Genomic DNA, 16,102 nt, shown 5'->3' on the forward strand with positions numbered 1-16,102 from the left:
ATATATTGTAAAAAGCTGTGGTCCCAGTTCTGATCCCTGCGGTACCCCACTGGTCACTGCCTGCCATTCCGAAATGGAGCCATTTATCACTACCCTTTGGTTCCTATTAGCCAACCAACTTTCAATCCAACTTTGCCCCCAATACCATGTGCCCTAATTTTGCTCACTAACCTCCCATGTGGTACTTTATCAAAAGCTTTCTGTCCAGGTACACTACATCTACTGGATTTCCCTCGACCATCTTCAGAGTTACATCCTCAAAAAATTCCAGAAGATTAGTCAAGCATGATTTCCCCTTCATAAATTCATGCTGACTCTGACCTATCCTGTTACTACTATCCAGATGTGTCGTAATTTCATCCTTTATAATAGACTCCAGCATCATTCCCACCACTGAGGTAAGACTAACTGGTCTATAATTTCCTGCTTTCTCTCTCCCACCTCTCTTAAAAAGTGCTACAACGTTAGCCACCTTCCAATCCGCAGGAACTGATCCCGAATCTATCGAACTCTGGAAAATAATCACCAACGCATCCACGATTTCTCGAGCCACCTCCTTCAGTACCCTGGGATGTAGACCATCAGGCCCCGGAGACTTATCAACCTTCAGACCTAACAGTCTCTCCAACACCAATTCTGGCAAATATGAATTCCCTTAAGTTCAGGTCCTTCAGCCACTGTTACCTCAGGGAGATTGCTTGTGTCTTCCCCAATGAACACAGATCTGAAGTACCAATTCAATTCCTCTGCCATTTCTTTGCTCCCTGTAATATATTCCCCTGTTTCTGTCTTCAAGGGCCCAATTTTCGTTTTAACCATTTTTTTGCCTTTCACCTACCTAAAAAAGCGTTTACTATCCTTCTTTATTGAACACAGATCTGAAGTACCAATTCAATTCTTCTGCCATTTCTTTGTTCCCTGTAATATATTCCCCTGTTTCTGTCTTCAAGGGCCCAATTTTAGTTTTAACCATTTTTTTGTCTTTCACATACCTAAAAAAGCTTTTACTATCCTTCTTTATATTTTTGACCAGTTTACCGTCGTACCTCATTTTTTCTCTGCGTAATTCCTTCTTAGTAATCCTCTGTTGTTCGTTAAAAGCTTCCGGGTCCTCCATTTTCCCACTTATCTTTGCTGTGTTATACTTTTTCTCTTTTAACTTTATATGTTTCTTAACTTCCCTCATCAGCCACGGCCCCCACCCATGCCTCCTCCTAGGATCTTTCGTAGTCCTAAACTACGAAAGCAACCACCCCAACACACACAAAAGAAGTTGCATCAAGACACTGTTCAAAAGGGCCACAACATATTGCAGTACACAGAACTGCAAAAAGAGGAAGAAGAACACAATGTATTCGCCAAAAACGGATACCCCCGCAATTCCATCAACAGATGCCAAAGGGAAAGATAACAGAATGAGGACATGCCACAACCCAAAGGACTAGCCACACTACCATATATCAAAAACATTTCTGAACTGACAGCCTTTAAAAGCTTCCCAGTGCTCCGTTTTCCCACTTATCTTTGCTGTGTTATACTTTTTCTCTTTTAACTTTATATGTTTCTTAATTTCCCTCGTCAGCCACGGCCACCCATGCCTCTTCCTAGGATCTTTCTTCCTTTTTGGAATGAACTGATCCTGCATCTTCTGCATTATACACAGAAATATCCGCCCTTGTTCCTCCACTGTCATCCCTGCTAAGGTATTGCACCATTGAACTTTGGCCAGCTCCTCCCTCATAGCTCCATAGTTCCCTTTATTCAACAGAAATATTGTCACTTCCAATTGTACCCTCTCCCTCTCAAATTGCAGATTGAAGCTTATTGTATTATGGTCACTACTTCCCAATGGCTCCTTCACTTCGAGGTCCCTGATCATTTCTGGTTTGTTGCACAATACCAGATCCAGAATTGCCTTCTCCCTGGTCGGCTCCAGCACCAGCTGTTCTAAGAATCCATCTCGGAGGCACTCCACAAAGTCTCTTTCTTGAGGTCCAATACCATCCTGATTCTCCCAGTCTACCTGCATGTTGAAATCCCCCATAACAACCGAAGGAGTGATCATACAGTTGATTTTACAGCATACTACTTTGTTCTCATCAGGTTAAAATGGCCACGTTAGAACCAGCAAAAAGGTTTAGTATACTATTAGATCAGTGCTCTCACTAAAGATAAAATGTGCAGGCTGATCCACCTTTAGCTTACCTCACTAAGAACCGATCTCAACCGAATATAGGTATCTTCTAAAACATCATTAATTAGTACTTCATCAAATATACCAGGCTCCTTACCTGCAGGACAAAGATTTATCACAGACATGTTTCATTGTATTGATCATCCTAACTCCATCCCAATTTATTTCTATTTCAAAAAAATCTCAGCTATGCGCCTGCCTGTGCTTTGAAGTTATTCACTGTTGGAATATTGCGTGCAATTCTGGTCTCCTTCCTATTGGAAAGATGTTGTGAAACTTGAAAGGGTCCAGAAAAGATTTACAAGGATGTTGCCATGGCTAGAGGATTTGAGCTACAGGGAGAGGCTGAACAAGCTGAAGCAGTTTTCCCTGGAGCGCCAGAGGCTGAGGGATGACCTTAGAGAGGCTTACAAAATTATGAGGGGCACGGATAGAATAAATAGACACAGTCTTTTCCCTAGGGTGGGGGAGTCCAGAACTACAGGGCATAGGTTTAGGGTGAGAGGGGAAAGATATAGAAGAGACCTAAGGGGCAGTTTTTTCATGCAGAGGGTGGTACGCATATGGAATGAGCTGCCAGAGGAAGTGGTGGAGGCTGGTACAATTACAACATTTAAAAGACATTTGGATGGGTATATGAATGGGAAGGGTTTGGAGTGATATGAGCCAGGTGTTGGCAGGTGGGACTAGATTGGGTTGGGATAGCTGGTCGGCATGGACGGGTTGGACCGAAGGATCTGTTTCCATGCTGCACATCTCTATGACTCTATTCAAATATAGTACATGATAATATGCATTTTAGCTATACCCAGTATTCTACACTGTTACTGCTACATGCCACCATCATAAATAGGAAGTTTTACTGGTACAAAACACAGATAGAACATCAGCAAATATTTGTTCAAATACTTACTGAATTCCATGTCCAATTTTGCTGCTGCCAACCTCTTTTGCAAACTTTCCTCAGTTTCAGTTTTTCTCTGTCTCAGTCGTTGTTCCTAAAAATGGATTTTATAGATTAAGTTAACTTTAAAAATTCCAACCGAATTTAATTCAATACAGGTTTACTCCAACAAATAGCTTAAAAATAAATTGTAATGTCAAAGTTACTGGAGACTTCAATGACGTATTTAACTTGGAAATTCTACAAATGACAATTTTCTTTGAAAGGCTCAGAGGTAGCCTGTGTAGTCAAACAGGAAGTCCAGGCTTGTGGACAAAATTCATTTTTAAGCTGCTTTTTTTAATATAAATTCAAGCAAATCACAAGTTGTTTTTCCATCTTCATAAATATGTGAATAAAATAATTGAAAAATCCATGTGAATGAATGTGAAATCCATTCTGTACCTGTCAACATGTTCCAGCTACTAAACCGAATCCAAATCTCAATATTTCGCCTGATCCCAACACGAAAAGCCGGGTTCAGTACTTGGAACATGGACACAGATGGATCCAGTAAAGCTTGCCCAGTCAGAAATATCTTGAAATCCTTGGGTCCAAATGGTGCTTGAATTTTTGCCAATGGTACTCAAGAAAACTCTTGTGGCAAACTCCAAAAAAACTCTTGAGGAAAAGTCAAAATAATTTCTCGATTTTCCATCATGTTGCCAAACACAACAATGTTTATTTTATTCTTAATTACCCTGCATTTCAAGTAGCTTTCAAAAGATGACAGTTCTAAAGATTGCTCATGGATAGAGGGACCACGAGATGCATGTACATACATTTTAAGTGACAAAACATATTGCAAGATTATGTCTGTGCCAGTTGTCAGACATGTACCTATTGCAATTCCCTTTTCCAGCATTTGGCCGATACCCTTGTATACAATGGCATTTAAAGTGCTCAGCTAAATACTTTAAATGTCTTAAGATTCCCGCCACTCTCGGGCAAAACAAATGGAACTTTGAAGGTAAGGCCCCTTAAACAGCAACAAAGTGATATTTTTGTTGAACCCCAGGAGGTGGGGAGAGATACTAAATAAATATTTCACGTCAATTTTTACTGTGTAGAAAGAAAGGGAGACTACAGAACACAAAGAAATTTTGATGTTTTAACAGTTCACATTACAGAAGAGGAAGTTCAGGTGGTCTTAGAGAATATAAAGATGGATGAAGCTCTGGGACCTGATCTAATGTAACCCAGAATGAAAAAGTGAAAAGGGAGGAAAGAGAGGCCCTTTGCAGAAATATTTGTATCATCTATAACTATGGGCGAGGTGTCTGATAACTGGAGGGTGGCTAATGTTGTACCTTTGTTTAGAAAGGTTGTAAGGAGAAACCAGGGAACTATAGACAGAGTTTGATTTCAGTTGTGGGTAAATTGTTAGAGGTGATTATAAAAAATACAATTTATAGACAAAAATTGATTAGGGATAGTCAGCACTGTTTTGTGCAAGGAAAATCGTATTCCACAAACTTTTTTTTAAGGAAGTTACCAAAAAGATTGATGAGGGCAGAGCGATAGACGGTGTTTACTTGGACTTTCATAAAGTCTCCAACAAGGTTCTGCATGTAGAATAATTAGTAAAGTTAGGTCACAAGGATTCAGGGTGAGATTGCCCGTTGGATACATAATTGGCTTAACAGCAGGAAATAGTGGTGGTGGAGAGTTGCATTTTGGACTGGAGGCCTGTCACCAGGGATCAGTGCTAGGGCCTCTTTTGCTTGTTATTTACATAAATCATTTGGGTGAGAATATAGAAGGCATGATTAGTAAGCTTGTGGACAACACCAAAATTGGTGGCATAGTAAACAGTGAAAAAGGTTTTCTTAGATTACAAAGGGATCTTGATCAAATGGGTCAATGGGCTGAAAAACAGCAGATGGAATTCAATCCGGATAAAAGCGAGTACTGGCACAACAAATAAGGGTAGGGCTTATACAATTAATGGTAAGACCTTGGGCAGTGCTGTGGAACAGAGGAACCAAAGAGTTCAGGAACATAATTCTTTGGAGTTTGTGACACATATAGACGGGGTGGTTAAAAAGGCATGAAGGCAAGCGTGCCAAATGGCCTTCATGCTAGTCCTTTGATTATAGGAGTTGGGAAGTCACGTTGAGGTTGTACAAGATATTAGTGAGGCGTCTTCTGGAATACTGCATCCAGTTCTGGTGTAGGAAGGATATTATTTAAGCTAGAGATCATTGAGGATAGCTGAACCCATACACAAAGTGGTTAAGGTACTGAATACAAGAACAAGGAGGTTATGATGGAGGCATCTAGAATGTTAGGCCACAGCTTAAGTACTGTGTGCAGTCCTGGTTGCCACACTATAGGAAGGATGTGATTGCACTAGAGAGGGTGAAGAAGAGAGGCCACGTTGTTGTCGGGGCTGGAGCGATTCAGCTATGAAGAAAGACTAAAAGGGCTGGGATTGTTTTCTTTAGAGCAGAGAATGCTGAGGGGAATTTGTTTGGAGGTGTCCAATGTTTGAGGAGCATAGTCAGAACAGATTGGGAGAAATGTTTCCCATTAGTATAAAGAGTTAGTCAATTTCTCTTCAAAAGAGTCAGCGCAGACTTGATAGGCCTAGAATTGGAATAGTCTGACTTTACACAGTTGTAAGTGGGAAGTTTCAACCCTTCATGTCTGTACTAGCTTTTAAAGATTCAATGAATTAATTCCAATTTTCTGTTATTTACCTACAGCCCAGTATTCTGCTGTCTCCGCCAACGCCATTCTAACAGCTATTATTGAATCTGTTTCAAGTGTGTTTAGAAGTTGTGTACGCCTTATTATAAGCATGCTTCTTGCATTTACCACTTGTTCTGAATTCAGCACTGAATGACATTTAAAAACACTTACATCAGCAATCACTTAAAATTCCTGTCTCCCTAGAGAAGACTGGAAAAATTGTATTTCTGACAATGTGAAGGGGGTACAGTTATTTATAGTGATAAATACAAATGATTTCTCTTACCACTTAATAATAACATTACAATTTTTTCTAAACACACCTAATGATTTGTACTGCAATTAAAGATAGAGAATATTGCTTGGGGATGGAAGTTAACTTTCACCTAGTGAATCCAAATGTGAAATGGATGTTAAACAAAGAAAGAGAAAACATTACAATTACATTAAGGGGAAAAGCAGGCAATCAAGAACAATGTTGGCTGACTTAAGACTGAAAGTGGGGATATTGTCAATGACTCTGGAGAAATGGCAGATGTTGAATAGCTTCTTTGCCTCAGTATTTGCAGAAGAAAAGGACAGTAGCTTATCCAAAGTCCCAAAAGAAATTAATCGTGTATTGAGAATGAGGACTCAACCAAATTAATGCAAGTAAAGCATCAGTAATGAGGAAATTAGTGGAATCAAAGAATGACAAATCCCCAGGACCCGACTGTTCCCATCCATGGGTGTTAAAGGAAGTAGAGGAGCACACTAAAGAAACTCTAACTATAATTTTTCTGAGTTCCTCAGATACAGGAGTCCTCCCTCTGGATTGGAAAATTCCACGTGACTTTGCTTTTTAAAGAACAGTGAAAGAGGAAAACCAGGGAATTATAGATCAGTTAGTAGAACACTTTTGGTGGGGAAATTGTTGAAGTCTATAATCAAAGATGGGGCAACCGAACACCTTGAAAATTTTCAGTTAAATCAGGGAGAGCCAGCACGGATTAAAGACAGGTAGGTCATGCCTGACGAACCTCATTAAATTGTTTGAAGAGGTGATAATGTAGTGGACAAGGGAATGTCTATGATGCTCTTATATGGACTTCCAGAGGCATCTAATAAAGTCCCATAAAGGAGACTGTTAACTAAGTAGAAGCCCATGGCATTGACGGCAAAATGGCAGAGTGTCAGGTGACAAAAAGTACTGATATTTAGTAGGTATTTAAATCAGCAGAGAGTGACCAGTGGTATCCCACAATGATTTGTGTTAGGAGCTCAATTATTCACATTATTTATAAATGACTTGGATAACGATACAGAAAGTCATATATCCAGATTTGCTAATTACACAAAGTTAGGTAGCATCATAGACAGTGCAGACGATAGCATAAACACTAAGTGAATGGGCAAAATTAGCAATAGGATATCCATTTTGAACTGAGAAAGGATAGATCAAGCTATTTTATAGAGAGTGTGAAGTTAAATACAGTAGAAGTTCAGAGAGACTTGAAGGTTCAGGTGCACAGATTTTTAAAATGTCACAAACAGATGCAGAACATAAACAAGAAAGCTAAGAAAGGTTGGTCTTTATATCCAGAGGACTAGAGTACAAGGATGCAGAATTAATACTGCAATTACACAGAACTCTGGTTAGCCCCCACTTGGAGTGAGTGTAGATTGGGCACCTGAGGAAGGATAGGTTGGCCTTGGAAGGAGTACAATGTAGCTTACAAGAATAATGCCTGGATTTCAGGAGTTAAGGTATGAGGAGAGATTATACAAATTAGGCCTATTTTCTGAAAAATTAGAAGATTAAGGGGTGATCTGATTGTAGTCATCAGGATATTAACAGGAGATAGGGTAGAGAAAGATAATCTATTTCCACGAGTTGGGAATTCTAGAACAAGGGGCATAGTCTGAGAAATCAGGTAAGACTGTTCAGGAGAGATGTTAGGAAGCACTTCTTCACACAGACAGTGATAATGTTTGGAACTCTCTTCCACAAACAGCAGTGGATGCTAGATCAGTTGTTAATTTAAATTTGAAAGAGAGAACTTTTTGTTAAGCAAAGGCATTAAGGGATATGGGTCAACGGCAGGTATATGGAGTCCAGCCACTGATCAGCCAAGGGGCGGTGATGGCGGAGTAGTATTACTGCAGGACTATTAATCCAAAGACCCAGATAATATTTTTACGCAGAGAGTTGTGAATGAATGGAATGCGTTGCCGCGGTGGTGGTGGAAGCAGAGTCATTGGGGACATTTAAGTGACTGCTGGACATGTACATGGACAGCAGTGAGTTGAGGGGTGCGTAGGTTAAATTATTATATTTTACATTAGGATTAAACCTCGGCACAACATCGTGGGCCAAAGGATCTGTTCTGTGCTGTATTTCTTCTATGTTCTATCTAACTGAATGATGGAAGACTCGAGGGGCTGAATGACATACTCCTGCCCCTCTGTTCCAAAGCAACAAAATATTTTCACAACATTCTGCAAACTTGACTGAATTACACAACTTTAAAGACTATCTACATCTATTTGGTATAAATTGGAAACAATATTATTTATTTTGTTTGTTGTTTCATTCGAATCAATCACACTCAGCCTAGTTGGACCAGTGAGGTACCATGGCAACCAGACTCTGATTAAAAATAAAAAATAAATGCACAAATCTTTCCATATTCATCCAATCATCAGCTGCAGATTGGACTTTTATGATGGCACTTGAGGAGTATTCCTTTAAGTAAAGACACTTCATTCCATTTGTATGATTAAAACTTGGTTTCATGAAAAGCACCTCGCGAGCCTAAAGGCAGTGACAGGTCTCAGAACTGTACTTACAAGAATTTCAAATGACGGTGGTTGAATGGAAATATAAATTGGGCACAGGTCTGTTTTTTTGATATTCCTCACACCCTGCATGTCGATATCAAGAATACAGATTTGGTTTCTGGCTTGCACCTCCTGCACTGCTTTTTTACTGAAAGTGAAAAATAAGAGTCAGTTTATTATCAGGACACATGCTGATATTATTCCAGGAGAAAAATCTCTAAATATAGATTTTCCAGTTACAACATGAACCCAAAACACAATACAAAATTACTCGAATACTTCCAAAACAGAAATTAGTAGATTAGATTTATGTTCTCTTAAATCTAAGAGATGATAGGATAATATAATTGAAGAATTTAAAGTGACTACAGCACTTTACAAGATACATTTGCTCTTACTGGGTGACATAGAAGCAGTCCAGAATATGGGGTCAGAATCTTAAAGTTAAGCCTCGGCCATTCAAAGGTGATGACAGAAGGCACCTCTTCACACAAAGGTTATTAGAAATCTTTTTTTTTTATTCATCAACAAGATGAGGATATCACTGATTAGTCCAGCATTTATTGCCCATTCCTAATAGCTCAGTGAACAGTTAGGTGTCAACCACATTGCTGTTGGACACATGGAGCCCAAACCAGGTAAGGATGACAGAGTTCTCTCTCTAAAGCTCATTAGTGAACCACATGGGATTTGCCGACAATTGACAACGGTTCCATAGTCATCACTAGAATCTTAATTCCAGACTTTTTAAAAATTGATTCAATTTCCACCATCTGCCATTTGGGGTTCAAACCTGTTTCCCCAGAACATTTCCTGGCTCTCTAGATTAATAATCCAATGATAATACCACTAGGTCATCACCTCCCAATTTGGGACTTTCTCAATGAAGCTAGGGGTCAATTGAAAATTTCAAAAGTGAAATTGATAAGATTGCTAGCTAATGGTATTAAGGGTTGCAGAACCAAGGTTAAGTTAATATAGATCAGCCATAATCTAACCAAATGGCAGAAAAAGGCAGTCTAAGAAAATTGTCTGTCCCAGTGCGATCTCTTGAATAGTCACATTTACCTATCCTTTTCAGATGCTGACTCTCCTTTTTGTCCTTTGTAGTTTTTCTTTTAATCAGATGAATTTCATTATTTTGGTATTTTTGTTGCTCTCCAACAATGCAAAATTGTTCAAGAAGCAGAGCAATACTTCCTCCATTGACTATTGTTATTTCTTTCTTTTTACAGCTTCTCTCTTTGGGGAGAAGTTGGTTAGCTGAACATATGGTAGTGACAATGGGCACCAGCTGGTGGAGGCATCTCATCGATGCTGCTGGCAGGTGGTGGTGGTGGTGGTACCGGGGTTAAGTGTTTGGAAATCCAGGCCACATGCTGCCATTTTAGTGGCGAGTCACAGAATAAAGGATCTATGTTGTTCACATATGCTCAAAGATGGAGCTGCTGAGTACTTAGAGGGAGAGGCTGAATAGGCTGGGGCTGTTTCCCCTGTAGTATCGGAGGCTGAGGGGTGACCGTATAAAATCATTTATAAAATCATGTGGGCCATGGATAAGATAAATAGACAAAGTCTTTTTCCTGGGGTTGGGGAGTCCAGAACTAGAGGGCATAGGTTGAGGGTGAGAAGAAGACCGGAGGGGCAACTTCTTCACAGAGAGGGTGGTACGTGAATGGAATGAGCTGCCAGAGGAAGTGGTGGAGGCTGGTACAACTGCAACATTTAAAAGATTTATGGGCCGGGTGCTGGAAAGTGGGACTGGATTAGGTTGGGATATCTGGTCGGCATGGGCGAGTTGGACTGAAGGGTTTGCTTCGATGCTGTACATCTCTATGACTATGACTATACAACAGATACAACATGTTACTAAATGGATTACTCATTTAAAAGGCTGAGTGAACTCTGAAGGGGATTTAATAGAATTTGAATTAGCAGCTTTCTGACATCTATTTTGAGAATCTTTAGAAATGGACAACTCTGCCCAATAGATAATTAATTTATGTTTGAATACCAATGTACATTGTGGACATCAAGTCATGGAGTCATAAAGATGTACAGCATGGAAACAGACCCTTCGGTCCAACCCGTCCATGCCGACCAGATATCCCAACCCAATCTAGTCCCACCTGCCAGCACCTGGCTCATATCCCTCCAAACCCTTCCTATTCATATACCCATCCAGATGCCATTTAAACGTTGCAATTGTACCAGCCTCCACCACTTCCCCTAGCAGCTCATTCCATACATGTACCACCCCTGCGTGAAAAAGTTGCCCCGAAGGTCTCTTTTATATCTTTCCCCTCTCATCCTAAACCTATGCTCCCTAGTTCTGCATTCCCCCACACCAGCGAAAAGACTGTGTCTATTTATCCTATCCATGCCCCTCATAATTTTATACACCTCCATAACGTCACCCCTCCCTCCGAAGCTGCAGAGAAAACAGCCCTAGCCTATTCAACCTCTTCTTATAGCTCAAATCCTCCAACCCTGGCAACATCCTTGTAAATCTTTTCTGAACCTTTTCAAGTTTCACAACATCTTTCCGATAGGAAGGAGACCAAAATTGCATGCAATATTCCAACAGTGGCCTAACCAATGTCCTAGACAGCCGCAACATGACCTCCCAACTCCTGTACTCAGCACTCTGACCAATAAAGGAAAGCATACCAAACACCTTCTTCACTATCCTATCTACCTGTAACTCCACTTTCAAGGTGCTATGAACCTGCACTCCAAGGTCTCTTTGTTCAGCAACACTCTGTAGTACCTTACCATTAAGTGTATAAGTCCTGCTAAGATTTGCTTTCCCAAAATGCAGCACCTCGCATTTATGGGAGTTAAACTCAATCTGCCACTTCTCAGCCCAATGGCCCATCTGATCGAGATCCCGTTGTAATCTGAGTTAACCCTCTTCGCAGTCCACTACACCTCCAATTTTGGTGTCATCTGCAAACTTACCAACTATACCTCTTATGCTCACATCCAAATCATTTATATAAATGATGAAAAGCAGTGGACCCAGCACCGATCCTTGTGGCACTCCACTTGTCACAGGCCTTTCCAATAATCAATGTTTCAGCATTTTTTTTGGAATTCAAATTCTACTATCTGTTGTGGAAGGACTTGAACCTGCGTCCCCAGAATATTACCTGGGTCTCATGACCAGCGATAGTCCAGCGATAATACTACTATGCCATTGCCTGCCCCAGCGTTTGATAAGATATGACACAATCAACTTCATAAGAGCCCACAGTGTTTGGGGTAGTTTATGAGCATGGATATAGGATTGTCTAACTAACAGAAGACAGAGAGTTGGGATAAAGTGGGAAATTTTCAGAATGGAAACCCAAAACTAGTGGTGTGCCACAAAGATCAATACTAGGGCCATTAGCGACTTGGATGAGGAAAGTGAATCTACTATAACCAAGTTTGCAGATGACACAAAAATAGGCAGGAAGCCACGTGGTGAGGATGACACAGCGGGATACAGAGGTAAAAACAGAGGCTTTATTCCTGATGAAGGGCTTTTGCCCGAAACGTCGATTTTGCCTGTCCTCGGATGCTGCCTGAATTGCTGTGCTCTTCCAGCACCACTGATCCAGACAGCGGGATACAGGCAGATTAGACAAGTGGGCAAAAATCTGGCAGCTAGAATCTAATGAGGAGAAGTACGAAGTGGCAGATAGAACAGAAGAACTGAATACTATACAAATGGAGAAAAGCTGCAGAAAGCTACAGAACAAAGGAATCTAGTTCTGCAGTCACAATGAGTCACAAGTCACAAAAAACAAGCATCCAAGATCAGCAGGTAATATTGGAATGTTGGTCTTTGTTTCAAAGGAAATGGAGTATAAAAGTAGGGAGGCTTTGCTAAAACTATAAAAGGCACTTGCCAGATCATAGCTGGAATTCTGTAAACAGTTTTGGACCCCTTACGTAGAGGAAGATATACTGGCAATACAGACAGACCAGAGATAGTTCACTAGGCTGATACCAGTTACAGAAGGACTGCCGACTGATTGAGTAAATTGGGCCTGCACTCATTGGAATATGACAATGAGAGGTGACTTTACTGAAATATATAAGATTCTTAGGGGACTTGACAAAGTAGATGCAGAAAAGGTTGTTTCCACTATGGAAGAGTCTAGGACGAGAGGGCAGACTCACAAAATAAGGGATCAGACATGAGGAGTTGAGGAGGAATATCTTCTCTCAGAGGGTAGTAGATCTGTAGGATTCTTTACCACAGAGGGCTGCTGAGGCTAGGTTGTTAAGTAAATTCAAGGATGAGAGAGATATTTTTAATCAGTAAGGGAATAAAGGGTTCTGGGGAATGCAGGAAAATGAGGTTGAGGATTATCAGATCAGTCATGATCTCACAGAGCAGACTCAATGGGCCAACTTCTGCTCCTTCATCTTATGGGCTGAGGTAAGGTATCATTCCCATTAAAGCGCCCAAGCCTCCTAATGAATAGGTTACCTCCAGGATCAAACACCTACCTTGTACCATATATGTTTCCTGAGAACTCAGCATTTTCTATAAATTCTCCCGCATCAATGCCATGAAGCATTTCCTCTCTCGATACAAAATAGTAATCTAGGTAGGGTACACAGACCAAACACTTGACTTATTACAAAACTCTAAGACAATATTTTGCACATTCACAGTTACAATCCAGACCAGCTGAGCCTTAGTACTCAAAATGTTCTAAAGTAAAAGAATATTCACATTATCTTCACTCTCACCACATCTAAAAGTATGCAGCATAATCAATGTGATAGAAAACTTTTGTGCAGGCAAAATAGAAGCCATTCAATGCTATTGTAATAATTCTATAAAGAAGGTAGTTAATTTGGAGATTTCCTCATAAACCAGCGAGACTAAAATAATTTTGGTCATTGAGTAGAGAACATCAGCTGGTCTGTAAAAAGTTTAAACTTGCTTTTCAAGGATTTTTAACATCTGAAAACGAAAGGCTCTTTAGCATTGTTTTAGCATTTAAAACGGAAGAGATTATCTCAGTGCAAAAACTGGAATAAATAAGTACAATCTGATCGCCATCACAGACACATGGGGCCAGAAATGACAAAAATTGGAATCTAAACATTGAAGGATACCTGACATTTACGAAGGACAGGAAGCTAGGGAAAAGGAGGAGGGTCACTGTGATATTACAAGATGGTATACGCACCAATGGATAACAAGTTTACAATGCCAGAAGGTAGAAACAGTTTGTGTAAAAGGTGAGAAATGATAAAAACAAGAAATCACCAGTGGGAATGGTAAACAATAACCATGTGGTACAATGAGTATAAAAGGAAGAAATAATTGAGCCAGTCAGCAAGGTATGGTGATAGTCATGGGGGATATTAATCTGCATACATGCTGGAAACATCAGATGGTAAAAGTGGCACAGTTGAGCCAGAAAATGTTGTCAGGATAGTTTTTTTCCTCAAACAGCCGTTCTGGAGATAACCAAAGAATAGGTTATACTTGACTTGGTATTATGTAACAATCTAGGATTAATCACCCCATACATAAGGGTGAAGGGACGATCCTTTAGAACTGAGATAAGGAGGAATGGCGGGGCTATATTACGCTGAAAGATTGGAGTGACTGGGCTTGTATACGCTTGAGTTTAGAAGGCTGAGAGGGGATCTGATTGATTATTAAAGGATTGGACACACTGGAGGCAGGAAGCATGTTTCCGCTGATGGATGGGTCCTGAACCAGAGGACACAGTTTAAAAATAAGGAGTAGGCCACTTACAACAGAGCTGAGGAGAAACTTCTTCACCCAGAGAGTGGTGGCTGTATGGAATGCTCTGCCCCAGAAGGCTGTGGAGGCCAAGTCTCTGGATACTTTCAAGAAAGAGTTGGATAGAGCTCTTAAGGATAGTGGAATCAAGGGTTATGGGGATACTGATTGAGGATGATCAGCCATGATTATAATGAATGGTGGTGCTGGCTCGAAGGACAGAATGGCCTACTCCTGCACCTATTGTCTATTGCCTCTTGTCTATTGAATTTCTTCAGCCAGAGGTTGGTTAATCTGTGAAGCTCATTGCCACAGAAGGCTGCGGAGGCCAAGTCATTGAATGTATTTTAGACAGAGAAGGATAGGCTCTTGACAATAAGGGGATCAGGGTTACGGAGAGAATACAGGAGAATGGGACTAAGAAACATATCAGCCGTGATTGAATGGCAGACTCGACGGGCTAAATAGCTTTAATTCTGCTCCTTAATCATGCTTGACAAATCTGTTGGGATTCTATGAAGTTGTAACTAGTAGAGTTGACAAAGGGGAGCCAGTCAATGTGGTATATTTGTCAAATGCTTTCTGAAAGTCCGAAGTCCTACATAAGAGATTATTGTGCAAGATTAAAGTGCAAGGGATTGGGGTAAGTGTATGAAGATGGAGAGAAAACTGGTTGGCAGAGAGGAAACAAAGGTTATGAATTAATGGGTTCTTTTTAAATTGGCAGGCCAGCTATTCATAGTATACATTAATAATTTGGATGAGGGAACAAAAAGTAACATCTCAAAGTTTACAAATGATACCAAGTTGGGTGGGAGGGTGAACTGTGACAAGGACACAGGGATCCTTCAGTATGATCTGGACAGGTTGGGTAAGTGGGCAAATCAATGGCAGATGCAGTATAATTTGGATAAATGTGAGGTTATTCACTTTGGAAGCAAAAATAAGGTGGCAGATTCCTACCTGAATGGCTGCAAGTTGAAGACAGTGGGCAGCAGGACCTGGGTGTTCTTGAGTACCACTCGCTGAAGGTGAGGGTGCAGGTGCAACAGGCAGTAAAGAAGGTAAATGGTCTGTTGGCCTTCATTGTGAGATGTTTTGAGTACAGGAGCAGGGATGTGTTGATGTGCAGTTATACAGGGCCTCAGTGAGGCCACACCTAGAATATTGGGTGCAGTTGGGTCTCCTTTTCTGTGGAAGGATGCTCTTACTCTCAAGGGAGTGCAGCAAAGGTTTACCAGGCTTATTCCGGGGATGGCGGGACTGACATATAAGGAGAGATTGACTAGGTTAGGGTTGTTTTTGCTCCCGAATGAGGGAGGATCGGAGAGAGACTTATAAAATTCCAACAGGACTAGACAGGGTAGATGCAGGGAGGATGTTCCCAATGGTGGGTGCATCCAGAACCAGGGGTCACAGTCTGAGGATTTGGGGTGGACCATTTAGGACAGAGATCAGGAGACATTTCTTCACCTAAAGAATGGTGAGCCTGTGGAATTCATTACCAGAGGAAGTCGTTGGTGCCAAACCACTGAACTTATTCAAGAGGCGGCTAAATATAGTACTTGGGGCAAATGGGATCAAAGATTACGGGGAGAAAGCAGGATTAGGCTGTTGAGTTGGACAATCAGCCATTATCGTAATAAATGGTGGAGTGGGCTCGAAGGGCTGAATGGTCTCCTCCTGTTCC

The 16,102-nt window shown here is 40.8% G+C and overlaps 1 protein-coding gene across 7 annotated transcripts in view; it reads right to left on the minus strand.

The window, feature by feature from the left end:
• The window catches only part of LOC122550134 (guanylate kinase-like), a 49,147-nt gene that overhangs the window by 2,659 nt on the left and 30,386 nt on the right, over positions 1 to 16,102 (minus strand). For 5 of the 7 annotated variants that reach the window (XM_043690767.1, XM_043690770.1, XM_043690771.1 and 2 more), the window contains 4 exons: positions 13,155 to 13,251; positions 8,661 to 8,799; positions 3,108 to 3,192; positions 2,206 to 2,291 (listed from right to left, as the gene is read on the minus strand). In XM_043690767.1, coding sequence (XP_043546702.1) covers positions 2,206 to 2,291; positions 3,108 to 3,192; positions 8,661 to 8,799; positions 13,155 to 13,251 — 407 coding nt within the window. Of the gene's footprint in view, positions 1 to 2,205; positions 2,292 to 3,107; positions 3,193 to 8,660; positions 8,800 to 13,154; positions 13,252 to 15,375; positions 15,676 to 16,102 lie in introns of all 7 variants that reach the window. The other 2 variants (XM_043690773.1, XM_043690768.1) reach the window with 2 other exon arrangements.

Source organism: Chiloscyllium plagiosum, chromosome 5, assembly GCF_004010195.1.
Source record: "Chiloscyllium plagiosum isolate BGI_BamShark_2017 chromosome 5, ASM401019v2, whole genome shotgun sequence".
In the NCBI taxonomy this organism is placed as follows: domain Eukaryota; kingdom Metazoa; phylum Chordata; class Chondrichthyes; order Orectolobiformes; family Hemiscylliidae; genus Chiloscyllium; species Chiloscyllium plagiosum.